Here is a 15,000-nt window from a genome sequence, read left to right on the forward strand (position 1 = left end):
CCTTATAAAAGTTTCCTTTCCAAAATCCTACATAGAACCTTAAAGGTTCCTCCAGAGGGTCTTCAACCCTGAGGTGAATAATGTCAGTGTTTAAAGAAAAACAACTTCAGTTCTAGAACCCAAAAATGTTGTCTCAGGTTGTCAGGGTTGATTGTACCATTTTGGGGGAACTATTAAAAGTTCGACATGGAATCCTGAATCATCACAGCAGTTCCATTGTCAAAGGTTCATTTTGAGGAACATCTCCCAGAGTGTGCACCTTCAAAGTGTTCTAGCAGTCAAGGAAATGTTGAGCCTTGGAAAAAGGGTTCTCCAAAGGGTTCCTAAAGCTGAACCCTGAGGTGTTCCACAGAGATCCAGGAAGCTTTTCATTCAGCAGAAGAACATTTCATTACAATCTGCAAACTTCTCAAACAGGAAACGAGCTCGTGGGGTTTTTTGTTTTGGACAGAATTTTATTTTTGAAATTATTTTATAGAATCATCGCTTTTTTAAATCATTTATACTGTAGAATTTATATATATATATATTTATTTATATAGATCCATATTTTCACCAACAAACATCTGAAGGTCTTTCTGCTCTCCTCGGGTTCTTCATTACAGTAACACACACGAGATCTGTGTGTGTGTGTGTGTGAAAAACATCTGCAGAGCTGAAACAGGCAGAGAACCAAAAGAAAAGAAAATGCGAGAGAAACACTGTGATCGGTCTCCACCTCAGAGAACACGGTTCCTCATGGGTTCTTTAGATGAATAATGCTTCTAGTTTCCTTTTCTGAAAAACAGTAACCCAGAGTAGGGTTCTTCATGAGACCTTTAAAGGTTCTAGAGAGAGAAAATAACTTTTTTTTTAAATCAGTCCTCAATACAGCAAAGATCTTCAGTAGAACTCGAGAAGCTGGTAATGAAATCCAGCTGGAATGTAAACATTAATAACAAAAACATCTAAATCGCAATTTTGTTCTGAGATTCATTTAGCATTTCCAAAATGGCAGCAGAAATGAGATGGAGTGTGGTGGAAAGGGGAAAGAACTCGAAATCACTCAGTGCTGGTGGATCCGTCACGGCCGCCGATCAGAACCGAGGATTCAAACGTTCCTCAGCTTGGATGAGAAATCAAAAATCAGAAATAAATAAATAAATAAATAAATAACCCTTCGGCTAAACCGACTCCGTGATTGACATCTAATCGATCGGATCGCCGGTGTTGTGACGTGAAAACCTTCTCACTACTGGACCTGATCGTTTCTCAGCTCGTGGAAAGTCGTGAAAGAGCCTGAGCGTTCAACATCTAACCAATAATTTACTCTGAGCAACTTCAGTGCCTCAGATTAGTGATGGTTTAATAAAAACGGAGCAGAAATCAGGGAACGGTTTGGGTGTGGGCGGGGCTTAGTGGGATCTCTCTGTCCATCACTGTGACGCTGGACGATTATGAGGAAGAGGGCAGATAGTGTTTCCTCAGAGCATGAAAGAAACCCCTGAGGTTGTTCCTGAACCTCGTGCGGTTTCTCACGCGGTTCCTCTGACTGAATCACGTCTCGTCCCCCCTCTGCGTGTCGAGCGTTTCTTATGAGCGGGACATTTTTAAAAAACGTGTAGCCTTGGCGTGACGCTAAACCCGTACGTGATCGGGGAGGATTTAGGCCTGCGATCGAGCGGAAAAATAAAACGACAGAATATTGAATTGTACTGATTTTCCCGGGAGATCCGTTCTCTTTATCCAGGGGTTAAGTGTTCAGCTGGCTCTCTGTGTTCACATTGGGGGATGTGGATCGGGGAGCTGGTGATTGTTCACGTTCACTCACTACACGTCAACACGTGCACGCACAGGTGTAAAAACCGGTAAGAACTCCGCCCTCGATCGTAGCTTAAACTTTTGTCTTTTTTCCGCTTCAAATTATAAATAAACAAATTGGATGAAAAAATTTACCGCGATCCGATCAAACGATTGGCTTCGATATCGGATTATTTACAAATCTTCACCAGGGCTCGGCATGAACGCTTTAGATCGGAAGCAGATTTCCGGACGTCCGTGTGAAGCGCAGCACTGGGAATATACACGGTACGGCTAAAAGTATTAGGACACCTGTATGTGGTGGTTCTTCAAAAAGTTTTACACAAAATTATATCGCCGATGTGATGTTTTTGTTGAAATCGCCCGGCCCCCATCAGCTATATAAATATATAAATTGGAGCAAAATTGCAGGTAAACCAAAAAAAAAAAAAAAAAGAGAGAAAGAAAAAGAAAAAAAAGAGAGAAAACGGAAATCTGGCACTGTGTGGCACATTACACCTTCACTCCAACACAATCAATGTGATCGGGGTGTCGACTTTCTCCACCTGATTTATTTCACAGCAGCATTTTGGACAGTCTCATGGGACACGTGAAAATAATTTCTAAATCCGAAAGTTTTTTTTTTTCCACGATGCCGGAAAAACCTGTCCACATAGAATCTATAGGTTCAAAATATATACTACTGAATTTCCAGTGTGTGTGTGTGTGTGTGTGTGTGTGTGTGTGTGTGTGTGTGTGTGATTTGTTCAGGTTTTGTTCAAGCGTCTTCTTTGCATATGTCATTGTCCGATTTTTTTTTCTCCCCATTTTCCAGGTATTTTTTTATTTTTTTTTGATAAAGAAAGTCACAGCAGAAGGAGAGTAAAGGTCAAGGACTGGGAAGAACGATAAGAACGATCACATGACCCGGGGAGATGAAAGGACAGAACAGAAAGAAAGATAAAAGATAAGAGGGAAGAAAAAAAAAAAAAGAAGAGTGTTTATGTTTATCGGTACACCAGATGAGAGATGGTGCTGGATTTGTAGTTGAGCTGGTGGTTGGGAATGAAGTTGTGGTGGAGGCTCTTGCGCGTGCACACGTCGCCCATGTACAGGCCTGTACACGTGTCGCACGAGATCTTGGAACAATTCACGCACGTGTGCGAGGCTCCCGGTTTGTTGCAGAAGCCGCAGCGGGATCCCGCGGCGCCGGACGTGGAAGAGACCCCGGGCGAGGACGGCTTGCTAAGGAACAGCTTGGTTCCGATCATGGGCTTGTCCAGGAGAGGCGAGTGGGAGTGCGAGAGTGGGTGTGTGTGTGTCAAAGTGTGAGTGTGTGTGTGTGGGTGTGAGCTGGAGTAAACCGAAAGCTTCTCCTTGACGGGGACGTATCCGTCCAGGGGGCGCAAGGAGTTTTTAGGGAAGTCCGGGACGCCGCAACAGGGAGCCGGGTCCGATCCGTGGCACGTGGGGCACAGGATGGCGTCGCACCTCTGGCAGGACGAGAGCGTCGGAGAGCTCAGGCCGCATCCCTGACACTTTAATCCGTGACTCTTCGGTGCCCAGGATTCCCAGGATTCCCTGCTGGGCGTCCTGGAGGGCGTGTGACGGCCACTCACGCCGCGCTCGGTGTACAGGTCGACCTCGTCTAGAGAGGACAGCTGGTAGGGGTAGGGCTCAGACGACTGGGAGGGGTAATAATCGCCGACAGGGCGAAGGATCTCGTCTTTCAGGTCCTCCTCGGCGTCTACGAATAGCGGTTCTTTGCGAAGGCTGAGGGACGTTTTCAGAACGGGTTTGTTGGCTTGGTGCCAGTGACCCGCGCCGTCCGTCACATCTACGGATTTGGAAGGACGCCCGCTGCGCCTCAGGTGGGCTCTGTCCGGGTCGGGCTGGCGTGCCGTTAAGCGCGTGAGGTCTTCGCCGGAGCTCCTGCGTGCCTCCACGGCCTCCAGCTCGGCCACGCCCCCTCCTCGCTCCCTCAGCAGGCGGCACTCGGCCTGTGCCAGGAGGAGCTCGAACGCCAGCTGGCGGAGGTGATGGGTGGCGCCGGTGGCATGCTGATCTCTCATCACGTACTGCAGGTCCTGATCCCGAGCGTAACCCATGGAGCGCAGGATCGAGCGGAGGTCCGAGTCGCAGATGGCCGACTGGAGCTGGTACACGTACGGCCCCGTGAATGTCTGAGGACGGAACATGCGGCGTTAACCATCATCATCGTTTATCATCTCACTAACACACACAATCTAGTGACAACCTTTCGTTCATTATTAACAATGTTCGCAATACGCTTTGGTTCCCAGGCAACAAAACGCTGGCAGCGGTAACGATCGCTGACGGAGGGAGGATCTCGTATTTCACACGACATAAACCGACCCATCATCATCATCTTTAACTCAATCATCACGCACACCATCTTTCATTTATTATTAATAACGTTCGCCACAAGCTTTGGTTGCTAGGCAACAAAAACGATCTAATTCCATGTTTGAAGAAGAAAAAAAAAAAACGACGCAGCTCAGCCAATCAGCTTTCTGCAGACTTTAAACTATTTTGTATTTAAATAAATACATTTTAAAAAGAAACGCAATTGATATCAGTTTCTGTAAGGATTCTCCAGGAGGATGAATTGTATTTCGCTGCATCCCATAATATATAAAGTTACGGCCTGGAACTGGAAGATAACTCTAAACAGATAAAAAAAAAAATAACCCGGGAGTAAAAAAAAATTTGGAACGCCTTAAAAAAACTGCTGTGATGCAACAGGAATGAAACCCACCTTGATGCAGCGGAACTCCTTCTTCCAGGGGAAGAGCAGCAGGTTGGTGCAGATGGTCTCCAGTGTGGCGAAGGCGTTCTCCAGCGCGTGCAGGTTGGCTCCTCTCAGCCCCCTCAGCGAATTCTCGACGAGGTCGTAGTAGCGGAAGGTGCGAAACCGCTGCCCCGCCTCCGCCTCGCATGTCCCGAGCAGGGCGGTTGCCGTGGAGACCAGAGCTTCCTCCCGAGCGTCTCCCTGAGCTCCGCCGGCTCCTTCTTCCAGCCGCTTCTCCAGGAACGCCACGTACCTCCGGAACAAATCGTCTCGAAGCTTGGCATCCATTGTTGTGTTTTACACGGTGGTGCGAGTGCACTTGTGCATACTCACGAGCCTTTACTCTGATTGGCTAAGAAGTCAGGGGAAGGTTCGGTTCCACTGGGACAGCAAACGAACACGACAAAGCGTCCCATCTGTGCATGTTAGTCAGATACGAGGCTAGCGCACGCAGACGTGACGCCTGATTAGAACCTCGAGAGGACACGTGAGGACGGCGAATAGGAAGTAGCTCGGTCGCACTGGATCATTTCCTGTTTGGGTATTTTCACCATCGCCATCGTTCGTTAACGTCGTTTACTCCGGGTGCATTCTGGGTGTTTTATCCGTTATAACCAGCACGCTACTGGAGAATTACATCGCTTTCATTGTTCTATATTAAACCTCCTTCCTTCCTTCCTTCGATTCCTTAAAAAATACTCCGTATACAGCGTCGAGGTTTAATCAGTAACGGGGCTCTGCTCACAATTTCTTTCTTTTCTCTTTTTTTACGCCTCGCCGTCTCTCGAGGGCTCGTTAAGTGAAAATCCCTGAAGGGCGTGAAACAGGAAGTGGGTGAACGAGCAAGTCCTCTGAGAATTACTCTAAAGTTCTGAAGGGGGAGTGGGGTGGGGTGGGGGTGAGAAGGCTGCTGAAAGAACAAAAACTCGTTATAACACGCTTATAATATGTTTATAAAAAGGTTAATGACATTCTCTCTATTAACATGTACACTATGTGTGCAAACGTTTGTGGACACCTGACCATAAGATTTCTATGTGCTTCTAATTAAACACGGCATTTCCACATTTAGTCTCCATATGCTGTTATAATCAGCTCTAGTCTTCTAGGAAGATGTTCCTCTACATTTTTGTGGAGATTCATTCAGCTACAAGGGTGTGAGTAAAGTCAGGTAGTGATGTAGGTGAGAAGGTGAGGAGGTTCCTGGGGTGCACTCAGCCTTCACATCCATCCCAAAGGTGTTCAATAGGTTTGGAGCTCTACAGCAGGAGATCTTCTATCCCAACCCATGTGAAGCAGATCTTTATGGAGCTGGCTTTGTGCACAGGGGCATCATCTGGTTTGGGGCTCCTAGTTCAAAATGTCCTGCTACTACCTCCAAAGATGTCGTATACAATAATGTGAACTTTTATATAACTTAAAAAAAAAGCATGCCTGGAAAGGTCAGGTGTCCCAATACTTCTGGCCACAAATAAGACATAAATATAATTATAAATACAATAAAAGTGAGTTAAATGGTAAACATATATTAATTTTAAATTAAATTATGATGATAATAAAATTAATAATAATAAATAGCAAAAGAAAAGCAAAGATGATATAAAATAAAATTAAGAAGGAATCATTTAGAATAATTATTTTAATTATTGAGAAAAAAAAAAAAAAAAACACAATCATAAACATTAATATTGAAAATATTTGGAGAATTTTTTTACCATCAAAGTAGCTGCGTCTGGGGTTTGGAGTTCAAATTATAATAATTATAAAAAAGGTTTTATTACAAGAATTTTCTAATTATATACAATATGTTTATTTTCACCCAATTTATTGTTTTTTTTTTTTTTTTTTACTTCTGATTTTTTCACCCATTTTTTTTGAAGCATTCCAAAAATTATTTTAATTTATTTTTAAAATCTCAGAAAAAAGTTTTCTGCTTTCGTTTTCTCTCTGCATTAAATGTATTTTTTACTCATTTATTTATAATAAAAAAATAATAAATCACTTCACCCTCTCAATAATTTTATCAGTTTGAATCCTAAATACTGGAATTGTTTGATTTATTGATTAATTGGTTTATTTATACATTTTCCAGATTTCTGCCTGTATAAGATCTATATAAAATATACAGAGGAAAAAAAAATCCTAGAAACACAAAAAGAATTAGTAAAACCTGACATTTTACAGCATTAAAAATGAAGTCAACATTTAACATTTTCATTCCATTATTTATTATAAATAAATCAAAATTTCAGCTGAGCTTTTATTTATTCTTTTATATATATATATATATATATATATATATATATATAGCTAATTATTAAATTAAATTTATAAGTTTATATAAAAAAAATTATTAATAAATATATAGTAAATTGTGACTTTTTTTTTAATTTATTATTTTACCTGAAAGCATGTTACCTTCTATTCAGAATATTTATTTTTAAAAAAGGAGAGAATAAGAAAAGAAAGAGAAATTTTTTTTATACACAATCAATTTCTGCATTTTTTCAAAAGCTACTGATTAATTTTTTTTTTTCTAATTACTGATTTTTTTATTCTAAACTGTAACAGATTTGTTTAATTATTTTTCTCATAAATCCTGGTGATCCACAGTGATCATTGTGACTGTTTTCTGGTATATGTTTGTGTTTATTTGTATAAATTGTGAGTATTTTGTGTTGTTATGATCCTGTTCGATTGTAAAGCTGGACCTTCTGAACGCTGCTGATCTTCTCCCACCTCATTCCCTCTGCTGCTGGGGTTCAGAGCCTCAGTAACATCGCGGACATCATCTCATATTCCAGCAAATATATTATACTTTTATATTAAAGAAACCTGAAACCCCAGCGATCTCCTGGTGTGTGTGTCTCTCTCTCTCTCTCTCTCTCTCTCGTGATTATTAGCATTACTGATCACACCATCAGCATCTTATTCCCGGATTAGGACCAAAATGCACCTCCATACCGTGTGACTCCGAATTTAAACAACAAATCCTGTTTATATTTTATCCCTTCGTCTTTGTTTACACACAATCCGATTTCTACGCTGTTTTCTTTAGCTAGCTTAGCACCGCACAATCAGGCCGCCTTTTGCGTTAGCGTTATTTTCCTCTACACCCGTATTCCGAAAGTTATTGACACCTTGAAAGCCCGCCTCCTTCAACCTGATTGGATGCCAAATCATTAACACAACCGCGATACGCTTCAAACGCAGCCAATCATCGCCTACTTGGGGAAGCGAACCCCGAATACAGATAGGGAAAAAAACACCGCTTCAGAGACGCCCAAGTCAAGCAGCTGGTTAGCTTGCTAGCAATGAAGCAAACTAGCCAGCTGAAGCAACCTTTGCTAAACATGGATCAACCAGGCGGCAAAATGAAATGTAGAAACGGTGTTAAAGGCGCACCAGAGTGATACACGGTCCTAAAAAGACCTAAAAATGCGAACCTGAGGGTTATTTTTCAGACGCCATCAACAAGATATGAAGTCCTTACCTTTAACGTTCTGACGGAAACCCCTCCTGATAGAGCTGCGCATGCGCACGGTGGTCCCGGTCACTTTTGTGCGCATATGCGGAACTAGCGAGAGCGGACTAATACGTCAACGCGTCCGCCATCTTGGAAAGGAACAGTTATTATTATTATTATTATTATTATTATTATTATTATTATTATTATTATTATTATTGTTATTATTGTTATTATATTATTATTACTAATATTATTATTAATATTATTATTATATTATTATTATTATTAATATTACAAACAAAATAAACAATCAATAATCACAAAGCAGATATAAAAAATTGAGAGAGAAGAGAGAAGCGGCCATACAGATACTGCAAAACTATAAAACGTATTTTAAAACATTAAAGGTTTCTTACAATGGATTAAAGAATAATACAAAACTTACACTCATAAAGAACATCTTATTCATTTTTATCAGCACATTATCTGTGTAAAGCTGCTTTAAGACAATGTTCATTGTTAAAAGCTCAATAAAAAGAAAATTAAATTAAATTGAATGATATACGTATTCAAGAAGAAGAATCCAATATTGGGTTTATTATGAATAGCTTTGTGAATATTAAATGTATCCAAGATACAAAGCAAAAACAACAGTATAATTAAAATTAACATCCTCAGAGTGACAAGTTCAGACGCGTCCTAATTAGTAGGTGTGTTTACATGGAACATTGTAAACGGTTTAAAAGTCCAATCCGAATGAAAACACTCAATCAAAAAAAAATGTTCAGACCGAATAAAAGTGTCGAAATCATGTCAAAATCATTCGACTTGAAAGCACTGGCACACTTAAACACAATATCACGTCTGGGATAACGTCTCATGTAAACAGTCAACCGAATCTTTCAATCGGAATGATTTTATTCGGAATAACAAAAAAAAGTGTAAACGTGTCTGTCGATGGGAAGATCGGATTGTTTAGTGACTCGGTTCTTTGAATCTTTGAATTCATCAAATCTTTATTTAGTTCATTTAGTTCTTTTGATCAGAAATAAAATAAAATGTTACATTAGGCATCAGTAATCAGATCCCCAACACGTCGACATGCACCGACTTTATCTACAGTTCCAATAATGAAAAAATGACAATGCAGCTGAGGACAAATGATGATGAACAGAATGAATAACTTCACCTCTCATATCTGCTGATTCGTGTCAGTCGTTTTTTTATCACGTCACTCTCATAGACGCTTCACAATGCAATTAGAACTTTTTTTTTGTTTTTGACCGAATCTTGATATTATTGTTACAATAATGACAGGAGTCACGAGATGAATTCTGTTTCCTGTATAATGCACTGCATTGTGTCTTTGTGGGTCACGTGATAAAAGAACGAACGACTCAGACTAGAAAAGTCGAGAGGTAAACGACTCAATTCTGTTTTCTCTAAATAACCTATGGAGATTTTGTGACGCTTTGCTTCTGAGACAAATCATTTTTATTATTATTGTTGTTGTTGTTGTTGTTCTGGAGTGAGTTAGATGAAGTGGTAGAAGGTGAACGTAGGAATGAACGATTGGTGATTGGGGCAGACTTTAATGGGCATGTAGGTGAAGGGAACAGAGGTGATGAGGAGGTGATGGTAGGTATGGCTTTAAGGAGAGGAATGTGGAAGGGCAGATGGTGGTAGATTTTGCTAAAAGGATGGAAATGGCAGTGGTGAACACGTATTTTAAGAAGAAGGAGGATCATATGGTAACGTATAAGAGTGGAGGAAGGTGCACACAGGTGGATTGTGTTCTATGTAGGAGATGCAACCTGAAGGAGATTGGAGACTGTAAGGTGTTGGCGGGGGACAGTGTAGATAGACAGCATCGGATGGTGGTCTGTAGGATGGTTTTGGAGGTGAAGAAGAAGAGAAGGAGAGTGAGGACTGAAAGAAGAATAAGATGGTGGAAACTGAAAGAGGAAGAGTGTAGTGTGAGGTTCAGGGAAAAGGTCAGACAGGGGCTTGGTGGTGGTGAAGAGGTGCTGGATGATTGGGAAACTACTACAGAAATGATGAGGGAGACTGATAGAAAGGTTCTTGGTGTGAGATCTGGAAATAGAAAGCAAGACAAAGAGACATGGTGGTGGAATGAGGAGGTGCAGGAGGAGGAGGAGCAGAAGGAGAAAGAGGTTGGAGAAACAGATTTGGGATCGACAGAGTGATGAGAAAAGTAGGCAGGAGAACAAGGAGATGCATGGGAGCAGCTAAAAGAAGAAGAAGAAGAAGAATCATTAAGGTCAATCGATCATAATCAGTCCAAAGAGAAGTAAAAATGTGATCGCGGTTTTTCGGTAGTCGATGGTAAACTGTGGAAGGTTATCTCCCTTTATATTCGGCAGGCTTCATCCTTAGATGTTTTCATGTCTCACTTATTGTTTAAGAAGTGAATATTTTTATACTTTGAAATAATACCCCCCCCCCCACACACACCGCGAATCCGATTTATTAAAAAAATCGCATTCAACCAAGTCAGCTTTCATCGTAAACTCGCCCTTTCCAATATGGCGCCGCCCTCAGCGTCTTGTCCTTTCCAAGATGGCGGACGCACGTACGTCTACATGTGACGTCACTAACCAGGAAATGAATGATGCGCTCGGTGATCCGGTGATTTGGTGAGCTTGTTCGATCTGTTTTTTAATGCTGTTTTTGTGATTAACGCGTCTTAATACTGTACTTAGGATGTCGTAAAAACGAAGTTATGTTATTCCAGTCTCTATTTACTCCCCTTACCATGGAGTTATTTTTATATTTGGCTTGTTTGAGCCGAATCCGACAGTAATCCAACATGGTGGTGAAAGGCAGATAATGTACGAGGTAGAAGTCTCCTGAGATGTGTTTTTGATTATTTAAGATGGTAAAAGAACTCAAGTACAAATAGTGACTTGTTGGATTTTATTTTACAGATTATCCAGCGAGAGGAGCGGCCACGCGCATGCGCACACACGCGCTCCTGTGTACTTTCACTTTCCGGCGGTCTAAAAAAACCCCCATATACAGTATACACACACACACACACACACATATATTTCTGCAAGGCCATCATGGCGATGCTCGGCAGCTTTGGAGGAAGTCAGCGAGCTGCTAAAAGCCTCGGAGGTGCAGGAGACCGAGATCTGACCGAGTTCGTCTGTCCAGTTTGTCTCGAAATATTCGACTCACCGATGATCACACAATGTGGACACACGTACGTCTGAACCTCAAACCTTCCCTTTTTTACTTCATATTTTTTCTTCACATGTTGCTATTACACCACTTTTAGCTTTCATGTTTTCCATTATTAAGACTTCAAAACAAAGAGTCGACTCCGGATATTTAAATCTAAAAGCTTCTGTTTTCGATCCGATTCCGTGCTTTCCCATGCAGCACAGATGTAAACAACCCCCCCCATAAAACAAACAAACAAACAAAAAACCTCAGGACATATCGGTTTATACCATTTCATTCTTTTATATATTCACTTTTACATCATCTTGTCAAGTGACTTTTGAATTTCCTGAGGAGTCGATTCCCAGCATATCGAGTCGACCCAAGAGTCGACTCTTGTCTGGTTTATTTTTCATCCCCTTTTTATTTTAAATAATATCAGAGAATTTATTGCACATTATATTATTTATTGTTTTTATCCCTCACGTCCACGGTTGTGTTTAAAAATGATCATTTTTAATTATTAAAGGAAAAGCACTGAGGTTCACTTTCTGTTTTGTTTTCGTTGAAGTAGTTTCCTCCCTTCCCTGAGGAAAAGGATGTATTTAGACCTAGTCCTTAGTCCCTCGCTAATTTCTCTCTCTACTACATTATTTAGCTCTTCTACAATCGTAAACCTTAATTTTTTTATTTTGGTAAGATAAACACGTCGTGTCTGGTGTCAGAATCATGTCCAACCTGAATTCCTGGGTGTGTTTTATGAGCAGATTCTGTAACAGCTGCCTTCAGGAGTGTCTGCGACCCAAGAAGCCGGTGTGTGCGGTGTGTCGAACCGCTTTGGATAAATGGGAAAAGGCCAAGGATATGGACACTTTAATCCGGTCGACAGACAAACCGTGCAAGGGCTGTGGAAAAGGGGTACGTGTGTGTGTGTGTGTGTGTGTGTGTGTGTTTATGACTTTGACATTAAATAATTTCATACGAGGGAGATGGAAGATGTTTCCCTGAACATTTCCATATGGAAACTTGAAAGGCAGAAGCAGTAAAGTGCCAATACTTTAACGTCAAATCCAAGATGAAAATGATAAGAGCACTGGGTAGTGCGTTGAGCTTCTACAACAATAACTACACAATAACTACAAAATAACTACTCACTGTAACAATATCTGTTAACTGTTACAATAAATGCATGCCGTAACACTGAAGATATATACTGTAACACTATATATACACTCACACAATGAATACACACTAACACTATCTACACAATACACACTGTAACAGTGCTTACACTCTATAACTCAGTAACTACACAATGTATTAGTAACTAAACACTAACACAGTAACTTTAACTACACGCTGAAACACAGTAACTACACGCTGAAACACAGTAACTACACGCTATAACACAGTAACTACACGCTGAAACACAGTAACTACACGCAGTAACACAGTAACTACACGCTGTAACACAGTAACTACACGCTGAAACACAGTAACTACACGCTGAAACACAGTAACTACACGCTATAACACAGTAACTACACGCTGAAACACAGTAACTACACGCTGTAACACAGTAACTACACGCTGTAACACAGTAACTACACGCTGAAACACAGTAACTACACGCTGAAACACAGTAACTACACGCTGTAACACAGTAACTACACGCTGTAACACAGTAACTACACGCTGAAACACAGTAACTACACGCTTTAACACAGTAACTACACGCTGTAACACAGTAACTACACGCTGTAACACAGTAACTACACGCTGTAACACAGTAACTACACGCTGTAACACAGTAAAATACAAGCTATAACACAGTAACTACACGCTTTAACACAGTAACTACACGCTGTAACACAGTAACTACACGCTGTAACACAGTAACTACACGCTGTAACACAGTAACTACACGCTGAAACACAGTAACTACACGCTTTAACACAGTAACTACACGCTGTAACACAGTAACTACACGCTGTAACACAGTAACTACACGCTGTAACACAGTAACTACACGCTGTAACACAGTAAAATACAAGCTATAACACAGTAACTACACGCTTTAACACAGTAACTACACGCTGTAACACAGTAACTACACGCTGTAACACAGTAACTACACGCTGTAACACAGTAACTACACGCTGAAACACAGTAACTACACGCTTTAACACAGTAACTACACGCTGTAACACAGTAACTACACGCTGTAACACAGTAACTACAAGCTATAACACAGTAACTACACGCTGAAACACAGTAACTACACGCTGTAACACAGTAACTACACGCTGTAACACAGTAAAATACAAGCTATAACACAGTAACTACACGCTATAACACAGTAACTACACGCTGAAACACAGTAACTACACGCTGTAACACAGTAACTACACGCTGAAACACAGTAACTACACGCTTTAACACAGTAACTACATGCTGTAACACAGTAACTACACGCTGTAACACAGTAACTACACGCTGTAACACAGTAACTACACGCTTTAACACAGTAACTACACGCTTTAACACAGTCACTACACGCTGTAACACAGTAACTACACGCTGAAACACAGTAACTACACGCTTTAACACAGTAACTACACGCTTTAACACAGTAACTACACGCTGTAACAGTAACTACACGCTGTAACACAGTAAAATACAAGCTATAACACAGTAACTACACGCTTTAACACAGTAACTACACGCTGAAACACAGTAACTACACGCTGAAACACAGTAACTACACGCTGTAACACAGTAACTACACGCTTTAACACAGTAACTACACGCTGTAACACAGTAACTACACGCTGTAACACAGTAACTACACGCTGTAACACAGTAACTACACACTGAAACATAGTAACCACACTCTGTAACATAGTAACCACACGTTATAACACAGTAACTACACGCTATAACACAGTAACTACACACTGAAACATAGTAACTACATGCTGAAACACAGCAACCACACGTTATAACACAGTAACTACACACTGAAACACAGTAACTACGCACTGAAACACAGTAACTACGCACTGAAACACAGTAACTATTTGCTGTAACACAGTAACTACACGCTGAAACATAGTAACTACATGCTGTAACACAGTAACTACACACTGAAACACAGTAACTACATGCTGAAAGTTACTGCGTGTAGTTACTGTAACACAGTAAAAAGTACAGCGTGTAGTTACTGTTACACAGTAACTACATGCTGTAACACAGTAACTACATGCTGAAAGTTACTGCGTGTAGTTACTGTAACACAGTAAAAAGTACAGCGTGTAGTTACTGTTACACAGTAACTACATGCTGTAACACAGTAACTACACACTGTAACACAGTAACTAAACGTGGCATTTATTTGTCCAATGAAACATAACAACACAATAATTACAACTGTAACACAATAATGTCTAATTTATAAATGGCTTGATACCAGAAAAATACCATAAGTGACAAATAACCAGCCTGAAAAGATTAGTGCACTGAAAACAATTTTATATAAAAAATAAATAAATAATAATAATTATTATAATAATAGATTAATATCTTAATACCTTTGTATTAAAGTGTAACAACAAACTTACCAGGAACACGGTTACATTTTGGCTTTGAAGAAAAAAAGAATGCAACTTATGTAACACAATTAATGCATGTGCATATCTTTTCAGTCTTTTAACAAGTTCGAAGCGATTTGGGAAGCACTGCCGCCTATAGG

General features: G+C 40.5%; 2 protein-coding genes across 3 annotated transcripts in view; one reads left to right on the forward strand and one right to left on the reverse strand.

The window, feature by feature from the left end:
* Positions 1 to 958: 958 nt before the first annotated feature.
* On the reverse strand, positions 959 to 8,206 carry spata2 (spermatogenesis associated 2). Its single transcript, XM_083520948.1, has 3 exons — positions 8,085 to 8,206; positions 4,559 to 5,498; positions 959 to 3,962 (listed from the first exon to the last, which is right to left on the reverse strand). Exons 2-3 carry the CDS (start codon positions 4,877 to 4,879, stop codon positions 2,787 to 2,789), a joined length of 1,497 nt encoding a protein of 498 aa, XP_083377074.1. The 5' UTR covers positions 4,880 to 5,498; positions 8,085 to 8,206; the 3' UTR covers positions 959 to 2,786.
* Positions 8,207 to 10,624: 2,418 nt separating this feature from the next.
* rnf114 (ring finger protein 114) overlaps positions 10,625 to 15,000 on the forward strand; it is a 6,976-nt gene continuing 2,600 nt past the window's right edge. The window contains exons 1-3 of one of the 2 annotated variants that reach the window (XM_083521012.1): positions 10,625 to 10,717; positions 11,009 to 11,289; positions 12,017 to 12,167. In XM_083521012.1, coding sequence (XP_083377138.1) covers positions 11,147 to 11,289; positions 12,017 to 12,167 — 294 coding nt within the window. In that variant the 5' untranslated portion in view covers positions 10,625 to 10,717; positions 11,009 to 11,146. Of the gene's footprint in view, positions 10,718 to 10,761; positions 10,920 to 11,008; positions 11,290 to 12,016; positions 12,168 to 15,000 lie in introns of those variants that run through there. The other variant, XM_083521011.1, reaches the window with a different exon arrangement.

This window comes from Silurus aristotelis (genome assembly GCF_946808225.1).
Source record: "Silurus aristotelis genome assembly, chromosome: 19".
Taxonomy (NCBI): Eukaryota; Metazoa; Chordata; class Actinopteri; order Siluriformes; family Siluridae; genus Silurus; species Silurus aristotelis.